This window comes from Haliotis rufescens, unplaced genomic scaffold (genome assembly GCF_023055435.1).
Source record: "Haliotis rufescens isolate VD_foot unplaced genomic scaffold, xgHalRufe1.0.p SCAF_3, whole genome shotgun sequence".
NCBI classification, from domain to species: domain Eukaryota; kingdom Metazoa; phylum Mollusca; class Gastropoda; order Lepetellida; family Haliotidae; genus Haliotis; species Haliotis rufescens.
This window is the reverse complement of record NW_025964001.1, coordinates 21,611,389-21,637,486: the sequence shown is the minus strand read 5'-3', so window position 1 is coordinate 21,637,486 and position 26,098 is coordinate 21,611,389. Positions and strand designations below refer to the sequence as shown.

The 26,098-nt window shown below is 41.5% G+C and overlaps 2 protein-coding genes across 3 annotated transcripts in view; one reads left to right on the top strand and one right to left on the bottom strand.

The window, feature by feature from the left end:
* Positions 1 to 4,802, bottom strand: part of LOC124146452 (cilia- and flagella-associated protein 61-like) — a 96,810-nt gene extending 92,008 nt beyond the window's left edge. For both annotated transcript variants that reach the window (XM_048403902.1, XM_048403903.1), the window contains exons 1-3: positions 4,668 to 4,802; positions 2,292 to 2,456; positions 842 to 1,137 (exon numbers count right to left, since the gene is read on the bottom strand). In XM_048403902.1, the coding sequence (XP_048259859.1) occupies positions 842 to 1,137; positions 2,292 to 2,434 (439 nt within the window). In that variant the 5' untranslated portion in view covers positions 2,435 to 2,456; positions 4,668 to 4,802. The remainder of the gene's footprint in view (positions 1 to 841; positions 1,138 to 2,291; positions 2,457 to 4,667) is intronic.
* A 140-nt stretch (positions 4,803 to 4,942) lies between these two features.
* Positions 4,943 to 24,129, top strand: LOC124146449 (crooked neck-like protein 1). Its single transcript, XM_048403901.1, has 16 exons — positions 4,943 to 5,108; positions 6,583 to 6,672; positions 7,319 to 7,381; positions 7,934 to 8,025; positions 9,343 to 9,426; positions 10,783 to 10,901; positions 11,780 to 11,902; positions 13,223 to 13,401; positions 14,459 to 14,620; positions 15,534 to 15,662; positions 16,684 to 16,896; positions 19,383 to 19,529; positions 20,773 to 20,967; positions 21,428 to 21,583; positions 22,337 to 22,429; positions 22,768 to 24,129. The coding sequence occupies exons 1-16, from the start codon at positions 5,061 to 5,063 to the stop codon at positions 22,939 to 22,941; spliced, it is 2,067 nt and encodes a 688-aa protein (XP_048259858.1). The 5' UTR covers positions 4,943 to 5,060; the 3' UTR covers positions 22,942 to 24,129.
* Positions 24,130 to 26,098: the final 1,969 nt, after the last annotated feature.

Genomic DNA, 26,098 nt, shown 5'->3' with positions numbered 1-26,098 from the left:
TCTTCTAACTTTTATCCACATACAACATATAAAATTCTAAATTTCTAAAAAGAAGCCAAAAAATAAGCTATGTTTTCAGAAAATACTTTTCAAAATTAAATTGTCTAGGACTGGCAGAAAGACCCTTTTCAAAACATTGTTTGTTGGTTTGTTGTTTAACACCACAGTCAGCAACATTCCAGTTATATAACGGTGGTCTGTAAATAATCGAGTCTGGACCAGACAATCCAGTGACTGACACCATGAGCATCTATCTATGCAACTGGCCTCTCCACAAGCATGGGTTGTTGAAATCAATTCTAACTCGGATCTTCAGGGGTTTTCACAACATTGATTCACATGACAAGGATCACTTTTATGTTCAAACAACTTAAGCCATGACTTCTTTCGCTTTCCCAAGTAGCCATGGTGGCTTTTCAGAAAGTGATTGTATCTCTACAACAAATTTAACCCTGTTAAACTATCATAAGGAGGGCTATTATCACTATGAGAATCAGGGCCCCGGATGCTCATCAACACAAACTACACTGTTCATGGAGTAACAGCAGATATGAACACTGGCGATGGCAGGGGCAGATCCAGGATTTAAAAAAAGTGAGTTTCCACTTGGGCCATTTGTGATTTCAGTTGGCGGGGATGGGGGAACTGTATGTAAACCATTATTAATTTTACTTTACCAACCAAATCAACATGTTATCGTTGAAGGTAATGTGCATACAAAATGTCATCATGTGTAAATAAAAAAAGGTGGTGGGAGGTTTGGGTGGTTAAGGGGCAGCCCTACAGTGCCACCACTGGATGGGAGTAGTGGTATCATTTCTTTTTCCTCCAGAATACCAACCTGGGTAAACACCATGAGGCACCACCAGAAACAGGAAGTGTAGATCTGGAACTGCATTGAACGCTGTACGAATAATCTCCTCAGCACATCCATGAGCATACTCGTTCTTGGAAACAAAGTAATGCATGAACAGTGTGTTGAGTGCATTGCATTTGCTGGTGTAATAGAACTTGCTCATCCAGGCTTCCCACTCTGCCTCATCCACGTCTGGGAGATTGGGAAAGTCGAAGAAGGCTGCATGTCCCAGGATCTCCTCGCTGGCATTGCTCAGTGTGACAGCAAGGATAGCTTTTTCACTGGAAACATGGAGACAATAGATAGTGAATGCTGTATGAATGGCCAAGATATAGATCAATATTAATCAAACAGGGCTAGCAGTGATTTGCAGTCATTACTCTTAGAGGCATTTTCTAGGATCCATACTGAAAATTCAATTTATTAGGGATTTGAGCACACCAGGACTTGACCCAATGCAAGAGGGACAATCGTCGGAAGGGGGATAACTCTAGTGTTTTTTACTATATATAGGTCATACACAAATTCCAATCATTTTCACATAAAATGAGTAATGTTTATAGTTGTATTCTAGTTCAAATTAATCCAAAAATTAATATCTGAGTTCCATTGCATAGACATTTCCCAAATAAAAATCCAAATGGTTAATTGCTAAGTTGGGCAACAAAATACAATAAAGAAATACATTTGCATTGAAAAGAGATAAACAAAAGCAAATCCAAATGAAATAAATCAAAATTATCATAAATGTGTATCTCTTATTGTGATTTGTAATATCATAATGGCTATGGTTGGTTCTTCAATCCATCAACAGAGAACCTTTGTTAACTCAAAGTCATTGGGACCACATTGAGTCATCCAGAGACTGAGACAAATGGATGCTGATGCTTATAATATAACTCATGCTTACATGCTTCAGGTATGAAATGCCCCAAACCAAAACATTGACTCCTTTTCCAAAGTCAACTTAAGCTTAGCAGGGGCGAAATGATAAAGAAGTAGGATTCTGTCCGGACCATGAAGTTACATAGTCTCAAACCACATATGTTGTTATCAAATTTTTTGTTAACAAAGTTTCATTGTACTTCACTGATGATGAAGACCATGAATCCTACATCCTACATGAAAATCAAAGATGACCTGATATATTTAGATATGATGTATATATATCTCTATGGCACTCTTTTTTACTTTTTCTTCCTTCCCCTCTCTCTATCATGCCCATTACCCCAGTAGCCTCGTGGGTTCATAAGGGCCTATTATAAAATAATTGCCTTTCTGTATGTAAATTAACAAAATAAAATTTTAAAAAAATACATTTGACTAGGGATGTCACAATTCACTGATGTATCAATCAATGCAAATTTACACCTGACAATGCAATACACATCATATGTATTATTTGCATGAGTTTATTTGTAAGAGTTCAACATACATAATATTCACAATGTTGACTCGTCCAAACAGTGCCTCTGTAGACTTTGTTGCCAGGCTGACGATGTGTGGGGCATCAATTGACTCTGTGCGCCGGGCATTGATGACCTCATCGGATCCATCGGGGCTAGCAACTTTGGACATGTTGATCACTAAATACTTTAACCTGTAAACAAGGAAAATTACTAAAAAAGTAAATACAACTTATTTCTCTTGTTCTGAATGTACATAGAAACCCCTGAATGTGGACAGTACTATTTGCAGTGAATTCATCCAGATTAACAAATGTCAGGATGAATGAGCCATGGATATGAAGTACACAATGTTCGTTCAACTCAATGGAAATGTTTACAACAGTCATCGTCCAGAAAGTGAGAATCCTCAGACATTCAGGATCTAATGACATTTAACAGTAAGATCAACCTTTATGCAAAAACTTTCAACTTGGGGATTTCCCTACATGTCTCTTTGGGGAGCACCTTTAGAATACAGTACCACAACTTCTCGTGAGGACGATCTCTGCCGTAGGTCACATGTATCAAGGCAAGCAACCAGTTTTTGTGAGAATCCGTCGGACGCGAACCCGTGACCTTCGGATTGTTAGCCCGACAGCTAACGACTGAGCTACGTCCACACTGTTAAACTTAGTGCAAATTTACCTAGTCATGCCTATGACGTTACGGAACTGAACGAAAAGGGTCGAATAGGTGACGGACACTTACGAAGGTTACGGGTAGGCATGGTGTCTCGTGACTTTAGTCTACGGACACGTACGAATGATCCTGATGCCATTTGGCACACTCGTCCCATTCCGTAATGTACAAGATACCGAGTGGAGAGGAATGAGCAGATATGCCGCGAACTGAAAACTGCTCCAGGCGTCAGACGTCGAATTCGTGAGTACGCATGAATGATATGGTATGTAATAATTCGTCGGGTGATTGTTGTGACAGAAAAGAGTGGTTGGGAACACGGTAAGGATGATGTGGATAAAAGTAAGGAACGAGGGAGGAATAAGCATGACTATTGATGACACAACGGTGAGTTCGCTTTTGAATCAGTACTGAAAAAATGTAGCCGGTGAAAGTGGCTTGTGTGAATGTTCCAGGACAGTTTCCAGTTGCCAAAATATTTGACACAAAACCATTTCATCCTTTTTACTCGACGAATTTGTGTGAAGAATATTAGGAGCCGTTATATAATCTATAATAGCCACTAAACGAGTACCTAACCCTAATGATCGTAAAGGGGTGATTGATCGTAAAGGGGATCCAAGGGCTAAGGATAGACTTCGGGTAATCTCATAGCCACTAAACGAGTACCTATCCCTAATGATTGCAAAGGGGTGATTTATTGTAAAGGGGATCCAAGGACTAAGGATAGAGTTCGGGGTAACCTACCCTAACACTGGCGACATTTGGATGTGTCCAGCGCCAATATAATATCCCTAATAAACTGCATTCTTGTGCATAATAATGAAAATTAATGAACCGAAAAAATAATATATGAATATTGGTTCCCATTTATAACCATTTTATCCACTTGAATTACAAGAAAAACGAAATAAAAATATATAAAAAATAAAAGTGTTTTCGTAAACTAGCGCTTGCTCTAAAATGCGCCGCCACAGGCTATAATCAGTAAACAAATCCTCAAAACTCTCAACACCGCAGGGCGTATTCAATGACATTGCGTGTAGAGATGATAGCTCACTGGGAGGAGCTTGTGCACACTCGATGACCCCTGACTTCACAGGGCATTGTTTCGCCAGTGTGACTTGCAACAAAATACTACAAATTACGTCATAGGGAATGATCACATGTTTGAAAAGTTTATGGTACTGTATTCTAAAGGTAGGCCCTCTTTGGTGAAGTGTGAATTTTGTGCAGTGGTTAGTAAGTGTCTGGTGCAAAACAGAATGCATGGTAACCACCTTCCTCTTTTCCATTGGACAGTTAGATTTTAAAAAGTACCGAAATTTTATACATATTACAGCAAAATACTCCCAATAAAGATGAGCGGACATCCCTAAATCAAGGGCGTTCAATTAGGCCTAACTTCTCTGAGAGTTATTTAGAAGTTGGAGTTGCCCTAAGTGAGGGTAAGATATATGGATGAACAACTTATTATTTAATTACATAATGATTATTATCAATGAAACATTAAAGGATGTGAAGAGTAACACTTAAGTTAGTACATCTTTATAATACTGACTTGTCATTACATTACTGAGAAAAATGCCTAGGCCTATATGTTTTGCATTTTCCACAAAAATCAATCAAGATTTGTTTGTTGATTATTTCACGATATTCATAATGGAATCTGCGTCTTAACTAATCAATCAATTTTCTCATGATGTTAAAAACATACCACTTACCCAAGAAGTTGCTGTTAGACCCAAATCAACCTGCTGCTATTACGAAGTTGACAGAAATAGTCAAAAGTTAGGCGGCCATGTTGAAACGGTAACCATGGAGCTAGAACTTCCGGTAGTAACGCACACACTTTAATTCTCACAACATAACACTTTTGAAATATTTTAACATGATATGCTTTTTTCTTAGCCTGCTACTTCGATAATATTACGAGGTTATAGTTTATAAATTTGTCGAGAAATAATATTTCAAGAAATGTGCGCGACTACTATTTCGTATGTACTACGCTTCCGGAAGCGTGTTTTGAAAAGGGACTTGAATCAGACAATTGAGATTAACTCATTTTGAGAGATTTTGTTTTCTTACATACATTTCCAGCAGAAAAAACAACAAACATGGAGACAACAAGCGACGGGAAGATGAAGATGCCTAAAGTTGCAAAGGTAAATCTCTTACAAAGAAAATTAAGTGAACAACACGACCAGAAAATTATTTTATTAAAATCTGCAGATCTCAATAAAGAATATAAAGTACACGTTTGGGAATAAAATACGGCCTAAACTAGATAAGCAGCAATTCCAATATACCTCAATGGACTCCATGCTCTAGCCAATACTGGCTGCCTGTGTCGCTTCTTATCCCATACCGACAAATGATGCTTAAGGTGTCGTTGTTGACCCGGGTACTACAGATATGTAGGCTATCCCAGGCATGTTACTGTATACAGAAATGTACCCTAACCAAAATCAGAATACAGAAAGGTACCCCAAACGGCTTTTGAGTCATATTCCTCAACCCGAAACAGGTTCAAGTTGTAGTCCTCGTTGGGCTGATGACAAGTGCATGCAGGATAATACTGTGCATCGTGGAATATTAGTGTTATGTACATACGTCACTGTTTGCTTATTTTTTATAAAGCAGACTGGAATGCATTCCATACAACAGGACCTGTGAAGATCCAGGGTAGAATAGGTCTTCAGCCACCCATGCTTGCCGTGAAACTAAGGCGACTATGCTTGTTGTATGAGGCAACTAACGGGATCGGGTGGTCAGACTTGCTGACTTGGTTGACGCATGTTATCGTTTTCAAATTGCGTGGAAAGATGTTCATGATGTCAATCACTGGATTGTCTGGTCCCGCCACTATTATTTACAGACCGCTGTCATATAGCTGGAGTATTGCTGAGTGCGGCATTAAACAACAAACAAACAAACCATACAAAAGTATGACAGTTCTGATTCTTTATAAGGAAATACCAAGAGAAAAATATACAACGTGTACTGCCTCAATACGGCCTGCGACGGAATGGACACATCCTATCCTACCTTTCTGTATTATGAGTTTGTTTAGGGAAACATATCTGTAGTACCTGTGCCAACGATGACCCCTTCAGCACAAATGACAGTGGTTATCATGGTTTTTTCAGCACATGTTCAGAATTTACTAATACATATTCAGCATGTTCAGTGTCCATATGTGTCAATACTTATTAATTGTTTTAAAGCTGCTTACTCTAACATCACTGAGCTATGAGTGTAATTATATATAGCCTACATTATAGCCAGAGATATGGTTTCTGTTATGGCTATCACCATCAAGGGTCCCGATAAGCTGCATATTTGCGTAAATTATGTATATATATGTATAAATCACCATTACTCCATGAAAACATGAAGAAACTGAATGGTATAACAACACTGTTGACCAAATTGACTGAACCTAACTGCCAAAAGCATTAAGGTATCGGTATGTCATGTATTTTGAATACAAAATGAAGACTGTCACTGCCCAATGGGGATGTTAACATGTGAGTAAATACGAAAATGGCTCAAAACGTAAAACATTTTCTCGAGCCTAAATCATAACAATCTGATCAATACAATTTGTTCATCAACGTTCATTTTTGTTCAATTTAGGTGAAGAACAAAATGCCTGCTCCAGTACAGATCACAGCAGAGCAGTTGCTGAGAGAGGCAAAGGAGAGGGAATTGGAGCTGGTGCCGCCGGTAAGTTGAGTCTTTATCATGTACAAACAGCTTGTGAGGCTGACCTGCTCCAGTTCTGGCTACACTGAATACAGATAGTAATGTGAATGGGTAAATGTGGTAGAGGTTTATCTATGCTATTTGAGAAACACATTTTGCTGCTGGTTATTTGGCGTACATTTGCCAGTGTTTGCATTACCATGTGAGAGTGACTTTTTTGTAGTTTGTTTTTTAAAGCTATTTTGAGTAACATGAAAAATATGAAAAAATGATGTTGATATGTCTGTCAGTGTCACTGAGTGGAAGTTTCAGTATTGATATATAAGGTTGTGATAATTCACAGAAAGATTGGTACTTTGTGATGCCCTCTATTCCAACATGGAAGTGTATCCATTATCATATCGCAACATTAGTATCTATATATGTATTGTATTGCAGAAAAACGTATGTCGTTATAGCCAGCCTGTTAAATGGTCTTGAAGGTTTTAATCATATTTCATTATTTCTGAGCTGAATTCTGCATCCTGATGGAGCAAATATTTTCAATGTGTGTCAATATTCCTAGGTATCCATATAGTTCTGAGCATGTTGACAGACATATTGAATTTCTTCTAACATTGACAGCCATGAGAAACTTACACTTCCCGTGTGTGATTTTCTTTTCCAGCCTCCCAAACAGAAGATATCTGACCCTGAGGAACTTGCTGATTATCGAATGAGGAAAAGAAAGGTAATGTTGAATATTAGTATCACAATGGCAACACTTCTGCAATTGGCTTCAGAGGCAACTAACAGGATCAGATGGTCAGACTCACTGACTTGATTGATGCATGTCATCATATCCCATTTGCGTAAATTGATGCTCATGATGTAATTCACTGGATTGTCTGGTCTAGACTTGATTTACAGACCGTCATATAGGTGGAACATTGCTGAGTGCGGCATTAAGGAACAAAGAAATGATTAGGCTTCATTGTTTTACAATTTGCTGAAAAAGAAGTTATCTCCCCTGTTGTACACTATCAGACCCAATAATTCATGAAGTACTGTTGTTGCCCCAGTCTACTACATTTACTGTTTGGTTTAACTTAACCCATTCTTGTTGTTGCCAATAGGGAAACTGTTATGTGTTGAGAATAATGCCTTTAAAGTTGATGAGAAAAGCATCAGAAACTTGGATTGACAGACTCTTCATTCAGTTTACTATTATCTCCCTTTTAATATCGGGCCATGGTAAGTAGCGTTGTTGTCTTCTAAGTGCTACCTCCTCTGTGTTAAACAGGCTTCAGAGGACAACATACGCAAGAACCGAAGTGTGATGACCAACTGGATTAAGTATGCTCAGTGGGAAGAAAGCCAGAAGGAACTTCAAAGGTAGGAAATGAAACTATTTTTAACTTCTGCTGCATTACATATTGCACAATTCTCTTACTACCGAAGTCCTAACAGGAAATGAATGAATGTATATACATACATGAATGTCTTCAGTAACTTTTTGCCCAACATGACCTCCATGATACTCGTGACGTCTGGTGTCCGAAGACATGCCCCCGTATGTCATTCTTCTCTTCTTCGCTAACTAAGCTGGACGTGTAAATCTGGACGCAAAATCTTCACTTGGTGAATGCGCAGCTGTTGACACCAACATCGTCCATGATTGGTTGACCTCTCATCTTCCAGATTATCTTGCAACGTACGAGCCAGAAAACATTTTCAATGCAGACAAAACTGGCCTGTTTTATAAACTGTCACCCCAGAGAACTCTTCATCTAATATCTGAGAAATGTAGTGGGGGGAAGAAATTGAAGGACAGAATAACTCTGTTGGTAGCAGCAAATATGACTGGCACAGAAAAACTTAAATTGCTTGTCATTGGAAAATCTCAGAAACCTCGGTGTTTTAAGAATGTGAGAAGCATGCCTGCTACTTACCGTGCCAACTCATAAGCTTGAATGACAGGTGAAATATTCACTGATTGGATTTGTGATCTTGATAAGAGCATGGCCAAACAAAAGCAACGAGGATTTATGTTTTGTCAGCAGGGTAGGTACTTGCTTACCTGCTGAAACACATTCCAGGAAATGCCCAACATAGATGGTGTAGGTCTTTGAAAGGCATTTAGAAGTGATACACATACGGAAGAGAATATATGGATGTCAACTTCTTTATTATGAGGAACGCAACATTACGGAGTATATGCTTACTCCTTCATCACCTGATGAAGGAGTAAGCATATACTCCAAAACATTGTGGTCACCTGATGAAGGAGTAACTCAGTAAGCATATACTCTGAAACGTGTTCCTAATAATAAAGAAGTTGACATCCATATTTTCTCTCCCGTATAGATGGTGTAAATTAAACCATGATTAACATTTTACTGAGGCTCAACAGTTATTAACAACCGATGTCATTTCATAAAGAACAAATCTTTTTCATGACGTTCAATGGTAGCTTATTATAGGTTCATGTGGTAGTTTTATTGTCTCTATAACGTTTTCAGTTAGAATATTAATTTGTTGTAAGTAAAGCCACTTGCATTAAAATGAAAAACAGAATTTGTGAAACGGAAGATCTCAACCTGTTCAAGTGGTTAATGATTTACAATCAAGGGTACAGCCAACTGCTCATCAACTGAAGACATTGTGATTGTTTGTGTGTTGTTCTATGATTGACATGATTGATGTTTTCAGAGCAAGATCAATCTGGGAGAGAGCTCTGGATGTTGACCACAGGAACATCACAGTCTGGCTGAAGTATGCAGAGATGGAAATGAGGTGTGTAGACCTACCGTGTATCACCAGCACAGGGTCAGAAACATGACCTTCCTTTCCATGTCACTGTCACGTTTATGAAGTATCATTTTGGAAGAACTAGAGGGAACCAGTGTCTGTAATAGTAGTCATCATTTTATCCTGTATTGTTTGTGTCCAGAGTGAGTGAGTTGGGTTTAACTACGACTTGAACAGTATTCCAGTTATATAACGGCGTTCCAGCTTAATCTGGGAGGAACGCCTGAAGTGATGTAGGTCTTCATTTTGGTGAAACACACGAGCATAAGTATGGTGCAGACAAATCTAGACACATAATCAGGGCAAACCACTATTCGAACCAACAATAATAGGTTTCTGGCTTCCCCATGGGATGCAACTCTACACAACGATTCGAGCACCTTAGACGACTTGGCCACCCTCCTGCACCAGTGGTCTCAGAGTTATGTAAGAGTTGCCCCCCTTGGCTGTCAGGATCCTTTGGCCATTAGTTCAAGTCTTTGATTCACCTTGACGATGACCATTAGTCTGACCCTGTAGGGTCTCCTGTCTTGAATTGGTGCCCAGCAATGTTTACCGATGACATGGATTGTTGCTCATAATATCAATCTCTGGTTTGTCTGCCCAGACACAATTATTCACAGGGGTATTCCAAAGTAAGAAGGGTTTGCAAAATGTGAGACTCTTCTAACTATTTCTACCCACATTAAGTTGATGTGCCGTGATCATTGTGATAAACATGATATAGGTTTATACTGTTCAATGCAGCGTAAGCACCGACTCATTTGTTCACTGAAGTAGGGGCAGTGGGGTAGCCTATTGGTTGAAGATTTTGCTCATCACACTTTAGTCCCAGGTGTGATTCCCCACATGGATACAATGTGTGAAGCCTGTTTCTGGTGTCCCCTGCTGTGATATTGCTGGAATATTGCTAAAAGCAGCATAAAACCATACTCAGTCACTTTCTTGCTCATAGAAGTAAACCATGATTTTGCATCATGTTCTCACTCACTCATTCGCCCAAACTAACTCACTCACTCACTCACTCATTCGCCCAAACTCACTCTCACTCACTCACTCACTCACTCACTCACTCACTCACTCACTCACTCACTCACTCACTCACTCACTCACTCACTCACTCATTCGCCCAAACTAACTCACTAACTCACTCACTCATCCAAACCTGCTTGCTCACCTGCTCAGTCTCTCACTACATGTTGTTGTGTTGGCATGTTGTTGTGTTGGCATGTTGTTGTGTTGGCATGTTGTTGTGTTGGCATGTTGTTGTGTTGGCATGTTGTTGTGTTGGCATGTTGAGACATTGGATTAAGTGATTCACTGTGATAACTTGTGTGGCAGGAACCGCCAGATTAACCATGCCAGGAATGTGTGGGATCGGGCTGTCACCATCCTGCCCCGGGCCAACCAGTTCTGGTACAAGTACACCTATATGGAGGAGATGCTGGCCAACATTGCAGGTAAGCGTATACTACTCAACAGAAGTTAAGGAACAGCTGATGCTTTCCTATTACTATAGCAGTTTATTTACTGCAGGAACATGTATGTTTAAAGTCTACGTTTGAACATTGGTTGTATTGCATTTTATCGACGGATGTTATCATATGCCGGGATATCAATATAAATAATAATTATGATGTCTTTAAATTTACGCATGTGAATAATTCACTTCCACAGAAATATTTATCATACATTTATTATAACTAAGAAGTAAGAAGGCAGAAAGTTCAGTTTTGAACATGTAATGGAACAGCCTTGTTCATGTTTAGCATTAAATTGCTGGTCTACTTAGCATGCTAATGTAACCATGGTCACTGTTATCTATACACATACAGGATAAGATATCGTATTATTAATCGTGATGATATGTCATGATACTTCTGAGTCAGTAGGGGGCACGGGTGGCCCAGTTGTCTAAGGCGCCGTGATTTGCTGTGCAGAGTTGCGTCCCTTGGACATGCCAGAAACCTATGATTGTGGGTTCATATCCCGGTTCGTCCTGATTATGTTTCTAGGTTTGTCAGCACCATACCTGTGCACGTGGGTTTCACCAAAGTGGTAAACGTCTGAGACCTGCATCACTTCGGGCTTTACTCCCACATTAAAAGTGGCATTAAATCGAACTCACTCACTCTGAGTCGGTATATTTGCATCTGCCTTACAGTTTTAGCTCACCCTGTACTACCCATTTGATGTTTTGTTCTCAAAACCTTAAGTTGATGCTAAAGGTCTATAATCCTCTGTGGTTTCTTTCTAGAGTGAGTGCTAATATCTTTTTTTTTGTATTTGTTTTCTGACATTCTGAGCTATGATTGGTTTCTGTTCCCCCCCCCTGCAGGGTGTCGCCAAGTGTTCGAGAGATGGACCGAGTGGGAGCCTGAGGAACAAGCCTGGCACTCCTACATCAACTTTGAGCTCCGCTACAAGGAACTGGACCGAGCCAGGGCAATATACGAGAGATATATCCTTCACCAGCTGAAAACATGACCACTAGGACATTGTTATCATGGTTATGGCATACTCTTGGTCATTTAGCACTGAAAAAGTTGTAATGTAATTTTAACCTCACCATGCTTATCAGTCATCACTGTTATATTTCTCCATTCTGTCATCTTTGTAGCTACGATGGGGTAGCCTAGTGGTTAAAGTGTTTGCTCGTCACGTCGAAGACAGGGTTCGATTCCCTACATGGGTACAATGTGTGAAGCCCATTTCTGGCGTCCCCCGCAGTGATATTGCTGGAATGTTGCTAAAAGTGGCATTAAAGAATAATCGCTCACTCACTCACTCACTCACTGTAGCCAGTGTATTACGTGTATATCTCTATTCCATTATACATAGAGATATAAAACACTGAATGATCACAGATGTTTTATCTAGATTCTTTAAGTGACTGCCTCCATGGTCTAGTGGTAGAGCGTTCGTCCGGAGAATAGAATGTTTGCGGTTCGATCCTCGACAACATCATACCAAAAGACGTTAAAAAATAGTACTTGTTGTTACCCCGCTTGGAGCTCAGCATTGAGGGGCTAAAACAAGGACTGGTCGGCTCGGAGTCAGTATACTGTGTCTGAGTGGGGTATTCCTGTGAAGCTGTGGCAGGTATCTCAGTGGGCGAGCACTATAATTCGGCCTTCGTTCAGACTAGTACAAGAAGCCCCACAAACACACCCACACACACATGCATGCACGTTGCTAAAAAAGGCAGTAATCTTGAGGTGATGCTAAACCCCATTTCACTTCACCTCACCCCTTAGAGAACGTTCTCTCTACTATTACTTGGAAATTCTGGGATTCATAGATGCCTGTCCGTTACTGATTATATGACAAATAACAGCGGCTTATGTACATGATAAAAAATATGATTATCTGTTTTAACAATTTCTGACATTTGCAGAACCCCTAACAAATTTCATGTGTAAATCGGGGGCACTGGTGGCCCAGTCGTCTAAGGCACCATGATTCGCTGTGCAGAGTTGCGTCCCTTGGGCATGCCAGAAACCTATGATTGTGGGTTCGAATCCCGGTTCGCCCCAATTATGTTTCTAAGTTTGTCAGCACCATACCTGTGCTTGTTGGTTTCACCGAAGTGGGAAATGTCTGAGACCTGCATCACTTCAGGCTTTCCTCCCACATTAAGCTGACACGCCGCGATATTACTGGAATACTGTTAAAAGCGGCGTTAAACCCAACTCACTCACTCACTCACTCATGGGTAAATCATTACTTGATCGAAATGAATCTGTCAACCTGGGTGCCATGCTTTCCTTAACTGTGTTACTCGTGATCGTCCACCCGGAGGTGAAGAACTGGATCAAGTATGCCAAGTTTGAGGAGAAGCACTCCTACATCAACAGTTCCCGGAGCATCTACGAAAGGGCCGTGGAGTTCTTTGGGGAGCATAATGTTGACGAGAAACTGCTCATTGCATTTGCCAAGTTTGAAGAAGGGCAAAAGGAGGTACATACATATAGCAGCATGAGAATGATTAGAAATTAACGCAAGCCAGCATCTGATGGCATCAGACCTTTTCAAAGAGATAATTGTGGGCCACAAATCCTCGTCCCACTTGCATAAAGTGATCTTAGCGCTGTGACGATCATACTTCCATGAGACATAGACTTACGATAGTTGTGGCACTAAGGTCACTTTGTTGTCCCAAGAATGTCTGAGCTTGTGTTAATGACCTGTTCCTTATAGTTCTTCAAGGTTCAGTTATCAAGTGAGTATTTGTCTCAACCATTATCTTCTTGCTCACAGTAAAGGGCAGAATAGGTCTCCAGTATCCCATGCTTGTAGGGGCTGACGAATGTGGATTATGTGGTTGCAATATGTGACCTGGCTTATTGTGTGTCATCGGGAACTGATGGCATGGAACATTGCTCATGCTATCAACCTCTAGTTTGCCTGGCTGTTTTTCCCTCCAGTCAGCCCATGTTCCATGTATCATAGACATTGTGTAACAAGTTTTGTAGACATTGTGTAACAAGTACTGTAGACATTGTGTGACAAGTATTGTAGACATTGTGTGACAAGTACTGTAGACATTGTGTGACAAGTACTGTAGACATTGTGCAACAAGTACTGTAGACATTGTGTAACAAGTACTGTAGACATTGTGTAACAAGTACTGTAGACATCGTGCAACAAGTACTGTAGCCATTTTGCGACAAGTACTGTAGACATTGTGTAACATGTGCTATAGACATTTTGAAACAAGTACTGTAGACATTGTGTAAGAAGTACTGTAGACATTTTGAAACAAGTACTGTAGACATTGTGTAACAAGTACTGTAGACATTGTGCAACAAGTACTGTAGCCATTTTGCGACAAGTACTGTAGACATTGTGTTACATGTGCTATAGACATTTTGAAACAAGTACTGTAGACATTGTGCGTGTGTATCAAGTACTGTAGACATTGTGTTACAAGTACTGTAGACATTGTGCGACAAGTTCAGTAGACATTGTGTGACAAGTACTGTAGACATTGTGTAACAAGTACTGTCTAATCCAGCATGACCGAGCCCGTGTCATCTACAAGTTTGCATTGGACCACCTGCCGAAGGAAGCTTGTCAAGAGATCTACAAGCAGTACACCATGCATGAGAAGAGGTATGGTAGTCGGGCTGCCATAGAGGATGTCATAGTCAACAAGAGGCGCTTCCAGTATGAAGAGGTAGGACAAAAACAGTGTCTAGCATAAGCTCTTCTTCATACTTGTCTTACATTAATTACTAGGGTTTCATCCGAATCTTTAAAAAAACGTGATGCAAAAGACAGTAATTATTAAAAAAAAAATTATTTTATTTTTTTAAACAAACTGTTTATATGAATTTTAGATGGATGTGATTCACGAGAAGAGTGAACTCATTCTAGGACTATGTAATTTGTGTATTTCCTCAGCAGGGAAAACATGAAGAGATTTTGTTTGCCTGAAGGTAAATGAGGCGAGATGGTAGGGATGAAGACTTAGGAGTTAATTGATTATGTCCTTATAGTGCTTGTCTGTAAGTATTCCTAGTATCAACTTTGCAGCAAGATTTTAAAAAGCAGTTTAGCGTTCATTTTAGGACATTTTATCCATTTAGGCTGCATGAACGGCAGGTTCAACAGAAAAGCAACATCATAAACATCAAATGTGCATATAACATAACATTCTTCCCAGTGATCCACTTACTGGTATGTGATGACATGTTATAAAGCAACTTCCAACACAGTGCTTGAAACCTTCGTTACATTCCTGGTATGGGGGAGAGGAAGCAAAGTGTCACTGTGGGGAGCTTTAAGATGAGTGTACTGATTAGAGTACATGACATGCCTGACGCTCTATTTGGCACTTCACATTTTGTTATAATTGGTTTACCTATATATGTGTTTAGATCTCCTGACATTTTGGATAATCAATAAAATAACAGTAACATGGGTCGAATTATCATTTTGCATGAAGATGTATAAGAATACTTAAGAGTTTGACATTAATACAGTAAGTTAATGGCACATTTTTGTTGGATGACCCTTCCCTTTTTAAGAATGACCAAATGTTCGTCACTGGTCTGAAAGCCTTGATAACACATTGACTTGCTTGTCAGGAAGTGAATGCCAATCCCATGAACTACGATGCCTGGTTCGACTACCTGCGACTGTTGGAGGCTGATGGGAATGTAGAGCAAGTGCGGGAGACGTATGAGCGAGCCATTGCCAACCTCCCACCATCAAAGGTAACATATCTTTCTGGTTTCTGATGAAGTATCATCACTTTGAGGTTTCATTCTACAGTAAGCTGTTCAAAGTAGCATAAACTTAACTTACACAGGGGCACAGGTATCCCATTCTAAGTTGTCTTAATTTACTGTGAAGACAGGCATCACTTTGGCATACCACAATCAGATTGTTGTGTGTTTGAATCCCAAATTTGCCCTCATTATGATACTTGGTTTGTCAGGACCATACCTGCGCTCATGGGCTTCACCGGAATGGTAACCTCCAAGACCTACATCCATTTAGGCTTTACTTACATGACTGGACCAGTCGTCTAAGGCGCCGCAATTCGCTGTGCAGAGTTTTATCCCTTAGACACTGCAGAAACCTATGATTGTGGGTCGAATCCTGGTTCACCCCGATTGTGTTTCTAGGTTTGTCAGCACCATACCCGTGCTTGTGGGTTTTCCCAAAGTGGTGAATATCTGGGACCACCATCACTTTAGGCTTTCCTTCACATTAAGCTGTCATGCCATGAAATAACTGGACTACTGTTCAATGCGGCGTTAAAACCAAGTCACTTCTCACATGATTAAGCAGACATGCTGTGACATCACTCAAATACTGTTCAAAGCAGTGTAAAACCTAACTCACTGAACATAACGAGTAGTGATTTCAAGTACTCCAAATAATTTCTCTGACGTCAGTCACTAGTCCGTTAGTCCAAGACGAGTTGTTTTCTCCCAAAATCTAGTTTCTTTGCATCAGCCACAAGTAAAAAATGAGCCTCTGACTAGGTGGATATGACCATGGGTTCTACCCCTGGGTGTGGTAAGGAAGTGAACGCAGAGGACCTGTGATCGATTCCAAACATGATACAAAGCAGTAAAGCCAGTTCTTATACCCCTTATCAATATGTGTCTGCATTATCACAGATAGTGCCATCAGGCCATACAGACAACAGCAAACAGATTCAGTACGACAATATTTCCGATTGTTGATTTTGCATTGGAAGACATCTGAGGTGCTCCATGTTGGCAGGAAAAGCGTCACTGGCGGAGGTACATCTACCTGTGGATCAACTACGCTGTGTACGAGGAGCTCGAGACTGGGGACATGGAGCATGCACGCAATGTGTACAAAGCCTGTCTAGATGTTGTCCCTCACAAGAGCTTCACCTTCGCCAAGGTGTGGCTGCTGCTGGCACAGTTCGAGATCCGCCAGCGGAACCTACAGGCTGCCAGGAGGGTGCTGGTAGGTTGGCCAATAGCTGGACACACTGTTCATAGTTAGAGCCTGCCCACAGGCCTGGGGCAGGTAGAGCTCAAGTTGGGCCTGTAGTGTCAGGCCTTATGGCCTGCAAGCAATGTATGTGTCAATGTATGTGTCGACGTAATAAGCGCCCAGGGCGCTCTCAAAATTAGAGATAGGGGGTTCTTATTAGAATATTATTTTGGTGAAAAAAACAGAGTTGAAAGATAAATTTTGTGGTTTATGGTGACAGCCTGAAATGTTGATGTACGACAGATATATTTTCCCAGAATTTAATTGCCCATAATTAAGGGTGCATATAACACACGAGTGTGTATTCAACGCGAATAAATAAGTCTTGTGTACATTGATCAATCGGAAAGGGTGCTAATTGGGATTGTTCACCAGCCAATATATCAGCAAATATCGCCGTGGGCGCTTATTAGAGCGGGGTGCTTATTACGTTGAATACGGTAAGCTAATTCCAACACTGGCTGGACATGGAAGAGTTGTTGGTGGAGGAGTCACTAACTCAGACATGAAATTACTGTGAAACCCAGTTAACTCGGACTCATTTAGGCCATAAAAAATGAAATGAATCATTAGATGGTCATCCCTGATGCTTCATACTAAGCTTATCCTGAATTTTGTTGCTCCAAGGTATCTACAGATTACATGGATTAATCTAGACCTGCTCATAGGCTGCTATTTGGCCCCAAGTATGAAGCAAATGTCTGTAACAATTCCCAAATTGGAAATAAATAATGTCCATGTCATGTCATTTCCCCTACCACAGAACGTGCAGTGCATGCGCGCTTGCGCTGTGCCTTCCACGGTTTGTCCCCCTGCGTGTCATGTACACATTGCTTTACAAAATTACATGATAGTTTCTTAAAGAACTTCATCTGTCATGGGTTTTAAAAAAAACAAAATTCAGATTTAATTGGGTACAGGGTATTCATGGTCAAGTACCGTATTGATGTTTCATACACTTTTCTGGATTCATCGTTCTCATTTGGATCGCCGCGAATAGCTGCAAAATTGCTGATGCGGCGTTAAGCAATATTCACTCACTCACTCGTTCTCATTTGGAGTCAAACAGACTGTAGTGTTTACAGCTGCAAATGTGGTACGCCAGTACTCCCTTGTCTTGAGACCTATTGTCAGTTGTCCCTAGTGTTTACAGCTGTAAATGTGGTACGCCAGTACTCCCTTGTCTTGAACCTATTGTCAGTGGCCCCTAGTGTTTACAGCTGTAAATGTGGTACGCCAGTACTCCCTTGTCTTGAAACCTATTGTCAGATGCCCCTAGTGTTTACAGCTGTAAATGTGGTACGCCAGTACTCCCTTGTCTTGAAACCTATTGTCAGTGGCCCCTAGGGTTAACAGCTGTAAATGTGGTACGCCAGTACTCCCTTGTCTTGAACCTGTTGTCAGTGGCCCCTAGTGTTTACAGCTGTAAATGTGGTACGCCAGTACTCCCTTGTCTTGAAACCTATTGTCAGATGCCCCTAGTGTTAACAGCTGTAAATGTGGTACGCCAGTACTCCCTTGTCTTGAGACCTATTGTCAGTGGCCCCTAGTGTTTACAGCTGTAAATGTGGTACGCCAGTACTCCCTTGTCTTGAAACCTATTGTCAGATGCCCCTAGTGTTTACAGCTGTAAATGTGGTACGCCAGTACTCCCTTGTCTTGAAACCTATTGTCAGTGGCGCCTAGGGTTAACAGCTGTAAATGTGGTACGCCAGTACTCCCTTGTCTTGAAACCTATTGTCAGTGGCCTCTAGGGTTAACAGCTGTAAATGTGGTACGCCAGTACTCCCTTGTCTTGAACCTGTTGTCAGTGGCCCCTAGGGTTTACAGCTGTAAATGTGGTACGCCAGTACTCCCTTGTCTTGAAACCTATTGTCAGTGGCCCCTAGGGTTTACAGCTGTAAATGTGGTACGCCAGTACTCCCTTGTCTTGAACCTGTTGTCAGTGGCCCCTAGTGTTTACAGCTGTAAATGTGGTACGCCAGTACTCCCTTGTCTTGAACCTGTTGTCAGTGGCCCCTAGTGTTTACAGCTGTAAATGTGGTACGCCAGTACTCCCTTATCGTGAACCTGTTGTCAGTGGCCCCTAGTGTTTACAGCTGTAAATGTGGTACGCCAGTACTCCCTTGTCTTGAACCTGTTGTCAGTGGCCCCTAGGGTTTACAGCTGTAAATGTGGTACGCCAGTACTCCCTTGTCTTGAAACCTATTGTCAGTGGCCCCTAGTGTTTACAGCTGTAAATGTGGTACGCCAGTACTCCCTTGTCTTGAACCTGTTGTCAGTGGCCCCTAGTGTTTACAGCTGTAAATGTGGTACGCCAGTACTCCCTTGTCTTGAAACCTATTGTCAGTGGCCCCTAGGGTTAACAGCTGTAAATGCGGTACGCCGGTACTCCCTTGTCTTGAAACCTATTGTCAGTGGCCCCTAGTGTTTACAGCTGTGGTGGTTGTGTGCAGGGAGCAGCTATCGGCAAGTGTCCCAAGAACAAACTGTTCCGTGGCTACATTGAGCTGGAGCTGCAGTTGAGGGAGTTCGACCGGTGCCGCATTCTCTATGAGAAGTTCCTGGAGTTTGGCCCTGAGAACTGCACATCATGGATGAAGGTAATGACAACATAAGAGTTAAGTCCAAGTCAGTGTTTTAATAATTGAATTGTTTTACTATTGATTTGTAGAGAAACAATTGTGTAGCATGCAGAAAGTTATTTCTTTGTCAATACCTCAGATTAAATTAATGCCTTAGTAAGCATTGTACAGAGCATTTGAGTATTATGCAGAGTTGCATCCCTTGAAGTAGGCCACTGCTCTCAGTTTGAGACTGGCAGAACTGAAATGTTTAATTTTATCTTTCTGACACAATTGCGGCTTTATTGAATGGTGCTTGTGTACATTCTGAGAAGACCTGAGGGGACAGGCTAGAATAGGTCCCCAGCACACTATTGCTTGTTATAAGGGGCTTAGAAGTCATGAGGTCAGGCTTGGTTGCTTGCATATCAACGTATACTGATGGTATGGGAGGTTGCTGATGTCAACCACTGGTTTGCTCTTCCCTTCCTTGTATTTTACAAGCCGCTGTGATACAGCTGGACAATTTCTGACTGTACCATTAAACAACAAACAAAAATACTGGTCCAACTACTATAAGTCTATGTTTAAAGTATTAACTTCTCTCATACCCTTTTCTGTAAGCAAATACGCAACATTTTCTTTGATATTTAACCCCCTATTTTCGTTGATGTGACTTTTGATTCCCGCCTGCATTGCTTCATTTTGGCAAAAGATTATCACGCAATGACTCCATGTAATACAGCAGTTGGAGTTGAGCAGTGAACACTAATACCTACCAGCAGACAGCCTTAGAGCATGGGAGCTACACCAGTGTCACTGCTAGGATCACTTTGTTCAGACAGTCCCTAGTCCACTCGGTTGACCACTGTCATATGCTAAGTTTTCCTGTCAAACAGACAACGGCAGTGGAACCTGAAACAGCAAGAAAAAATGTGAAATCTTCTACTTTGAGCATAGGACGACCCCCTTTCACAAACCCCTCATTCTAGATATGAAAAACATGCATTATAGACAGCAATATATGGTATATGTTATGAAGGTGACCTCCTATTTACTGTTCCTTCGTCCCTAGTAGGGGCGATAGGGTAGCCTAGTGGTTAAAGCGTTCGCTCGTCACACCAATGACCCGGGTTCGATTCCCGACATAGGTATAATGTGTGAAGCCCATTTCTGGTGTCCCCCGCCGTGATATTGCTAAAAGGGGCGTAAAATCATACTCACTCACTCACTCACTCACTCACTCACTCACTCACTCACTCACTCACTCACTCGTCCCTAGTACGCTGAGCTGGAGACAATCCTGGGAGACTCGGACAGGGCTCGCTCCATCCTTGAGCTGGCCATCGGTCAGCCCAAACTTGACATGCCTGAGGTGCTGTGGAAGACGTATATTGACTTTGAGGTGGACCAGGAAGAGTACGACAATACACGCATGTTGTACAGGAGACTTCTAGAGAGGACGCACCACGTCAAGGTGAGAGCTGTTATCTGTTCCAGATGTGGACAACAGCATCTATTAGACCATCCATGTTATTTGTATGTAAGTCATCTCCTTGTCAGAATAAAATGTGAACAAAAAATAGAAATGAAAAATGTTCCTTTGTTTGAGAATGTGTTATATTTGAAGTGCAACAGTTGCTGAATGATGGATTTATGTTGAGAGCTTAAAAAAACGGGGGAGGTCGGGGAAATATATGGGCAGAGTTACCTCCCTTCCAACAATCCATGATGAGCAGGATACTTGCGACTTTAACTGCATGTTTAGTACGCAGAGATCTTTTTCAATTGTATATTTCAGTACTTGTATTGCATATTTTATGCTTTACTGCTGATTGTAATACACAGATTATCTGGATCTGACTGGCATTTTAGTGCCATCATTTACTTAATGGGCTTATCTTACTACCTAAAGACGTCTATTGTCATGTTTACAGGTGTGGATTAGTTTTGCCCAGTTTGAGAAGTCTACGGGTGAGGACACAGCATATGACAAGGTGCGGAAGGTATACCGCGAGGCCAACAGCACCCTCAAGTCAGCCGAGGACAAGGAGGAGAGGTTAATGCTCCTGGAGGCGTGGCAGGAGTTTGAGGTAGTAAGACGGGGCAGTTAAGACAGGCTAGAGGAGTATATAATGAGGGAGTAAGGAGAGACAAGAGTCCATGACGAGGGAGTAAGGAGAGACTAGAGTCCATGACGAGGGAGTAAGGAGAGACTAGAGTACATGACGAGGGAGTAAGGAGAGACTAGCGTATGTGACGAGGGAGTAAGGGCAGACTAGAGTCCATGACGAGGGAGTAAGGAGAGACTAGAGTCCATGACGAGGGAGTAAGGAGAGACTAGAGTACATGACGAGGGAGTAAGGAGAGACTAGCGTATGTGACGAGGGAGTAAGGGCAGACTAGAGTCCATGATGAGGGAGTAAGGAGAGACTAGCGTATGTGACGAGGGAGTAAGGAGAGACTAGCGTATGTGATGAGGGAGTAAGGGCAGACTAGAGTACATGACGAGGGAGTAAGGACAGACTACAGTGCATGACGAGGGAGTAAGGACAGACTAGAGTACATGACGAGGGAGTAAGGACAGACTAGGAAAACGGATGGAGAAATTAGGACAGACTACTGTACATGTGTGAGCAGGTAACATGATCAAAAAATGTTTCCATTAGTGTATTTTTCAAAAATTCTTCAATGCAAAATTAATGCTTAATAAATCTGTTTTAGGCTTGTTTGTGTTTCTTACTTTCAAAGATGGACAGACCTTTAGTGCCTGCCTCCTTAATTATGTCAGAGCCAAAGCTTTTATTCCCAGACTGATTTTGATTGAAGTTGTTCCCTCTCCACAGCGGGAGAATGGTGACGGTGAGACGCAGAAGGTGGTGCAGAAGCTGATGCCACAGAAGGTGAAGAAGAGGAGGAAGATACAGACAGAAGACGGGGTCAGTATCACCAGTAGCAGTGGACTACTTTGTTGTATAGGTCTCAATCAGCATTCGAGTTTGAAAATTAATAATAGGATAAATAAAAATAAAGTAAAAATACAAGATTATTCTCACAGTGACGTCCAAATCCTTGATATTAATTGTGATTGTCAAGAATGCTAACCAAGTTATCATTTATTCTGAGGAGGTAAACCTTGATTCTCTTGGGTTTCCTCATTTGGGTTTGTGTCTTTTGAGTCTTTAGATTTTAGGTGGGATTGGGTTTGTGTTAGAAATTGTTGTTCTCTAGAGATTGTATTTTGAAGTCTCTGAATTATGTTCCTTTCTGGTTTCAGACGGAAGCTGGGTGGGAAGAATACTATGACTACATCTTCCCCGACGAGGAGGCGGCGAAACCCAACCTGAAGCTGCTGGCGCTGGCCAAACGCTGGAAACAGGAGCAGGATGTGGTCAAGGAGGATGGGGAGGACGGGGAGGAGGAGGAGGAGGAGGAGGATGCAGAGAACTGAACTCAACCATCAGCAGGACAACTGACACCCTTACCCATCATACCATTGTACATGTTCTAACATGGATGTGTGTTGACTGCCTTATTAGAATACATCAGACAGTATTCCAAGTTTCTGGGCAAGGTTGACCTTGCATGCAGTTTCTCACTGAGGAGAACCTTTAAGATCAGTTTCAGTATATTGTGGTAGCTATCCCAGTTGATAGGTACAAGAACCAGTTCTCAGTTATGATGGCTATGAGTTTGCTGATGTGGCATAAAGAAATATTTACTCGCTCACTCACTCTGATAAGCAAGTCCGGGCATTATGGGGCACTGTAATATTTGGCCAAAGTGTAATAATCCACATTTGTCTAATCTCCTGGTAGGGACAGTCTCTATGGTGCTGATTGGGTGCCAAAGCACATGCACATGAGTGATAAAGAACCAGGTAATTTCCATATGAATGTATATGTTGAAAATGAACATAACTACTTAAGCAGCTATCCCTTTGCATGTTTGATATTCTACCTCTCAGCCTCCCTGGAGGACTGATTGTGATGAGGGATGTAGTTTCTGTTTGGACAATACCGTCAGTGCTGAATGTTTTCGGACTGGGGCTTTGTAGAGTATGAGTGTATGTATTTGGGTTGGAATCTGCAGTCAGTGTCAAGGCAGTGTGTAAAGAGGCAACTTTCTCAAATGAAGAGGATCAACTGGCGGATCCAGAGGGGGATACAGGGCATGCGTCACCCAGAAGACCTGGGTTTGATTCCCTACATCTGTTTAGACCATTTTTGGTTTATCCCAGCTGTGATCTGTCTGGATTAGTGCTAAAAGCCAGACTCACTCATTCACTGATACAGTGAAACCACATAATTGCGGCAGTACTGTTCCTCGTTAAATTGTGGTATAAATGAATCCTAGGTACATAGAAATGTCACTTTTGACGTTTGTAAGTCTGGAGTGCAAGGTTTCTGCACTGAGAGGGTGAGGACTGGCAGGTGTCACTGTGTTCATTCATATACTGATGCATCATGAAGATATTCAGCAGTCAGCAGTTTACCTGCATGGTTTCATCTGTGCCATCCTCTTCAGTGTATTCACATCATTTTTCATCGGACCAAATCATGTAATTGTGACAGTCAAGCATATTTTCAAGAACATTTTGTAATTGTATATTTTGTAAATAAACAACGGACATTACATCGACATTGTGTAGCTTGTGTTTGGCGGATGGTGTTTAGATGAAGATCAATATTAATCAGTATGAAATATGTGACGCAGCATATTCAATTGTGTTCATCATGCAAGAATACTCACAGCTTTGTCAGAACAGGCTTTCCCATGGGGATACCAGTGCCTATTGCTTGTAAGATGTGACTAGAATTACCATTGGGTGGCTGCAGAGTGTGTGATCATGTCGACCTTGCAGAATATTGCTTATTCTGTCAACCAGTGGTTTGTCCAGCCCAGATTCAATCATTTAGGGGCCAAGGTATTATAGCTGGAATATTGCTGACTGTGGCGTAAAACATTATTCACTCACAGAAAGAGATGAGGCATTGTGTTCATGGTTAATATCAGCAGTGATGTCATTTATTGAACAAATTTAAAGAGGCACTTGGCTCCAACACACAGGCAGTCCCAGCGAGTGGGACCAAACGTATGTGCTGCAAATTCCAAATTTTTTGGGGAGGCTGGGGTAGCCCTATGGTTCGGTTGTCATCCTGAAGACCCTGGTTTGATTCCCACATGGGTACAATGTGTGGCGCCTATATCTGGTGTCCCCCTGATATTGCAAGCAGCCATATAAAATCCATACTCACTCACTTTTTTGTGATTGTTAATGGCAAGACAGAGATATTGTCTCTGACCCAATTCACTTACTACTATGTCTGGACTTATGGGGTTGCCTAGTTGTCTAAGGCCTCACAATTCTGCTGTAGAAAGCAGCGTCCCTTGTGTAGTTCAGAAACTTTGGTCTCCTAGATTATGTTTGTATGTTTGTTTGTTGTTTAAAGCTGCACTCAGTGGTATTCCAGCTATATGATGGTGGTCTGTAAATAATCAAGTCTGGACCAGACAATCCATTAACTGATATGAGCATTGATCTACGCAACTGATATACCATGCCATGAATCAGCAAGCCTGACCACCTGATCCCATTGGTCCCTCTTATTAAAAGCAGGGTGGTCAGGTAGCCTAGTGGTTAAAGTGTTCGCTCGTCATGCCGAACGGGTTCGATTCCCGACATGGGTACGATGTGTGAAGCCCATTTCTGGTGTCCCCGCCGTGATATTGCTGGAATATTGCTAAAAGTGGCGTAACACCATACTCACTCACTCACTATGAAAAGCATGATCCACCAATTTCCACTCGGATCTCCCCCTATCGATTATGTTTCTTGGTTTGTCAGCACCATACCTGTGCTTGTAGGTTTCACCTGAGTAGTAAACGTCGGAGACTTGCATTACTTCTGGCTTTCCACAAACATTTAGCTGAGATGCTGTGACATAACTAGAATACCGTTAAAGCTGTGTTAAACCCAACTCACTCACTCGCTCAAGACCTAGATTTGAAATAGGTTCCAGAAAGTGGAGATTAGCTCCCCGTTAAATCTAACTTATAATTAGCGTTGGCGTTTATTTGATTGAAGCATTTAAATAAGATTTACGGTATGTGTACATGTAAAGAAAGACGAAGATTTCCCTTTTTAACCTCTTGCTACTCGGACATCCTATATATCCTCTCACCTTGGTTACGAATAGACGAAACATTATTCCTTATCGGTGTTTGTGAATAGCCCCCTCCCTTAAAACTGCATACATTTAATTTCAAGGTACATAATGAATTCCGAGGTAAATAATGAGATAATAGAAGACTATTGACGGGAACACGCTGAATAAATACGGGATCGGGAATTGTAACCTGCTGTCAAATATTTCTGCAATTTAAATCCTGATATCTTCCTTGCTATTGTTGAGATGCCCCCTTCTCGAATTACCGGTGAAGCACCTCTTCACCTATTTCACACCTGGGTTCACCTTCCCGCATCCAGGTAAACCCTTTGATAGTACCGACATGTTCAAATATATCGCCTTCAGTGACAACCATGCAGGTATTGGAGGGCTGTACCACAGCATCATGACTCGATCCAGCAGAACGACCTCTTTACG

Excerpts from the sequence above, each read along its gene's own strand:
- LOC124146449 (XM_048403901.1), top strand. The coding sequence starts at position 5,061 with ATGGAGACAACAAGCGACGGGAAGATGAAGATGCCTAAAGTTGCAAAG. Across the intron at positions 6,673-7,318 it reads AATTGGAGCTGGTGCCGCCG|CCTCCCAAACAGAAGATATC; the intron begins GTAAGTTGAGTC and ends TTTCTTTTCCAG. Across the intron at positions 20,968-21,427 it reads AGAGGACGCACCACGTCAAG|GTGTGGATTAGTTTTGCCCA; the intron begins GTGAGAGCTGTT and ends TCATGTTTACAG.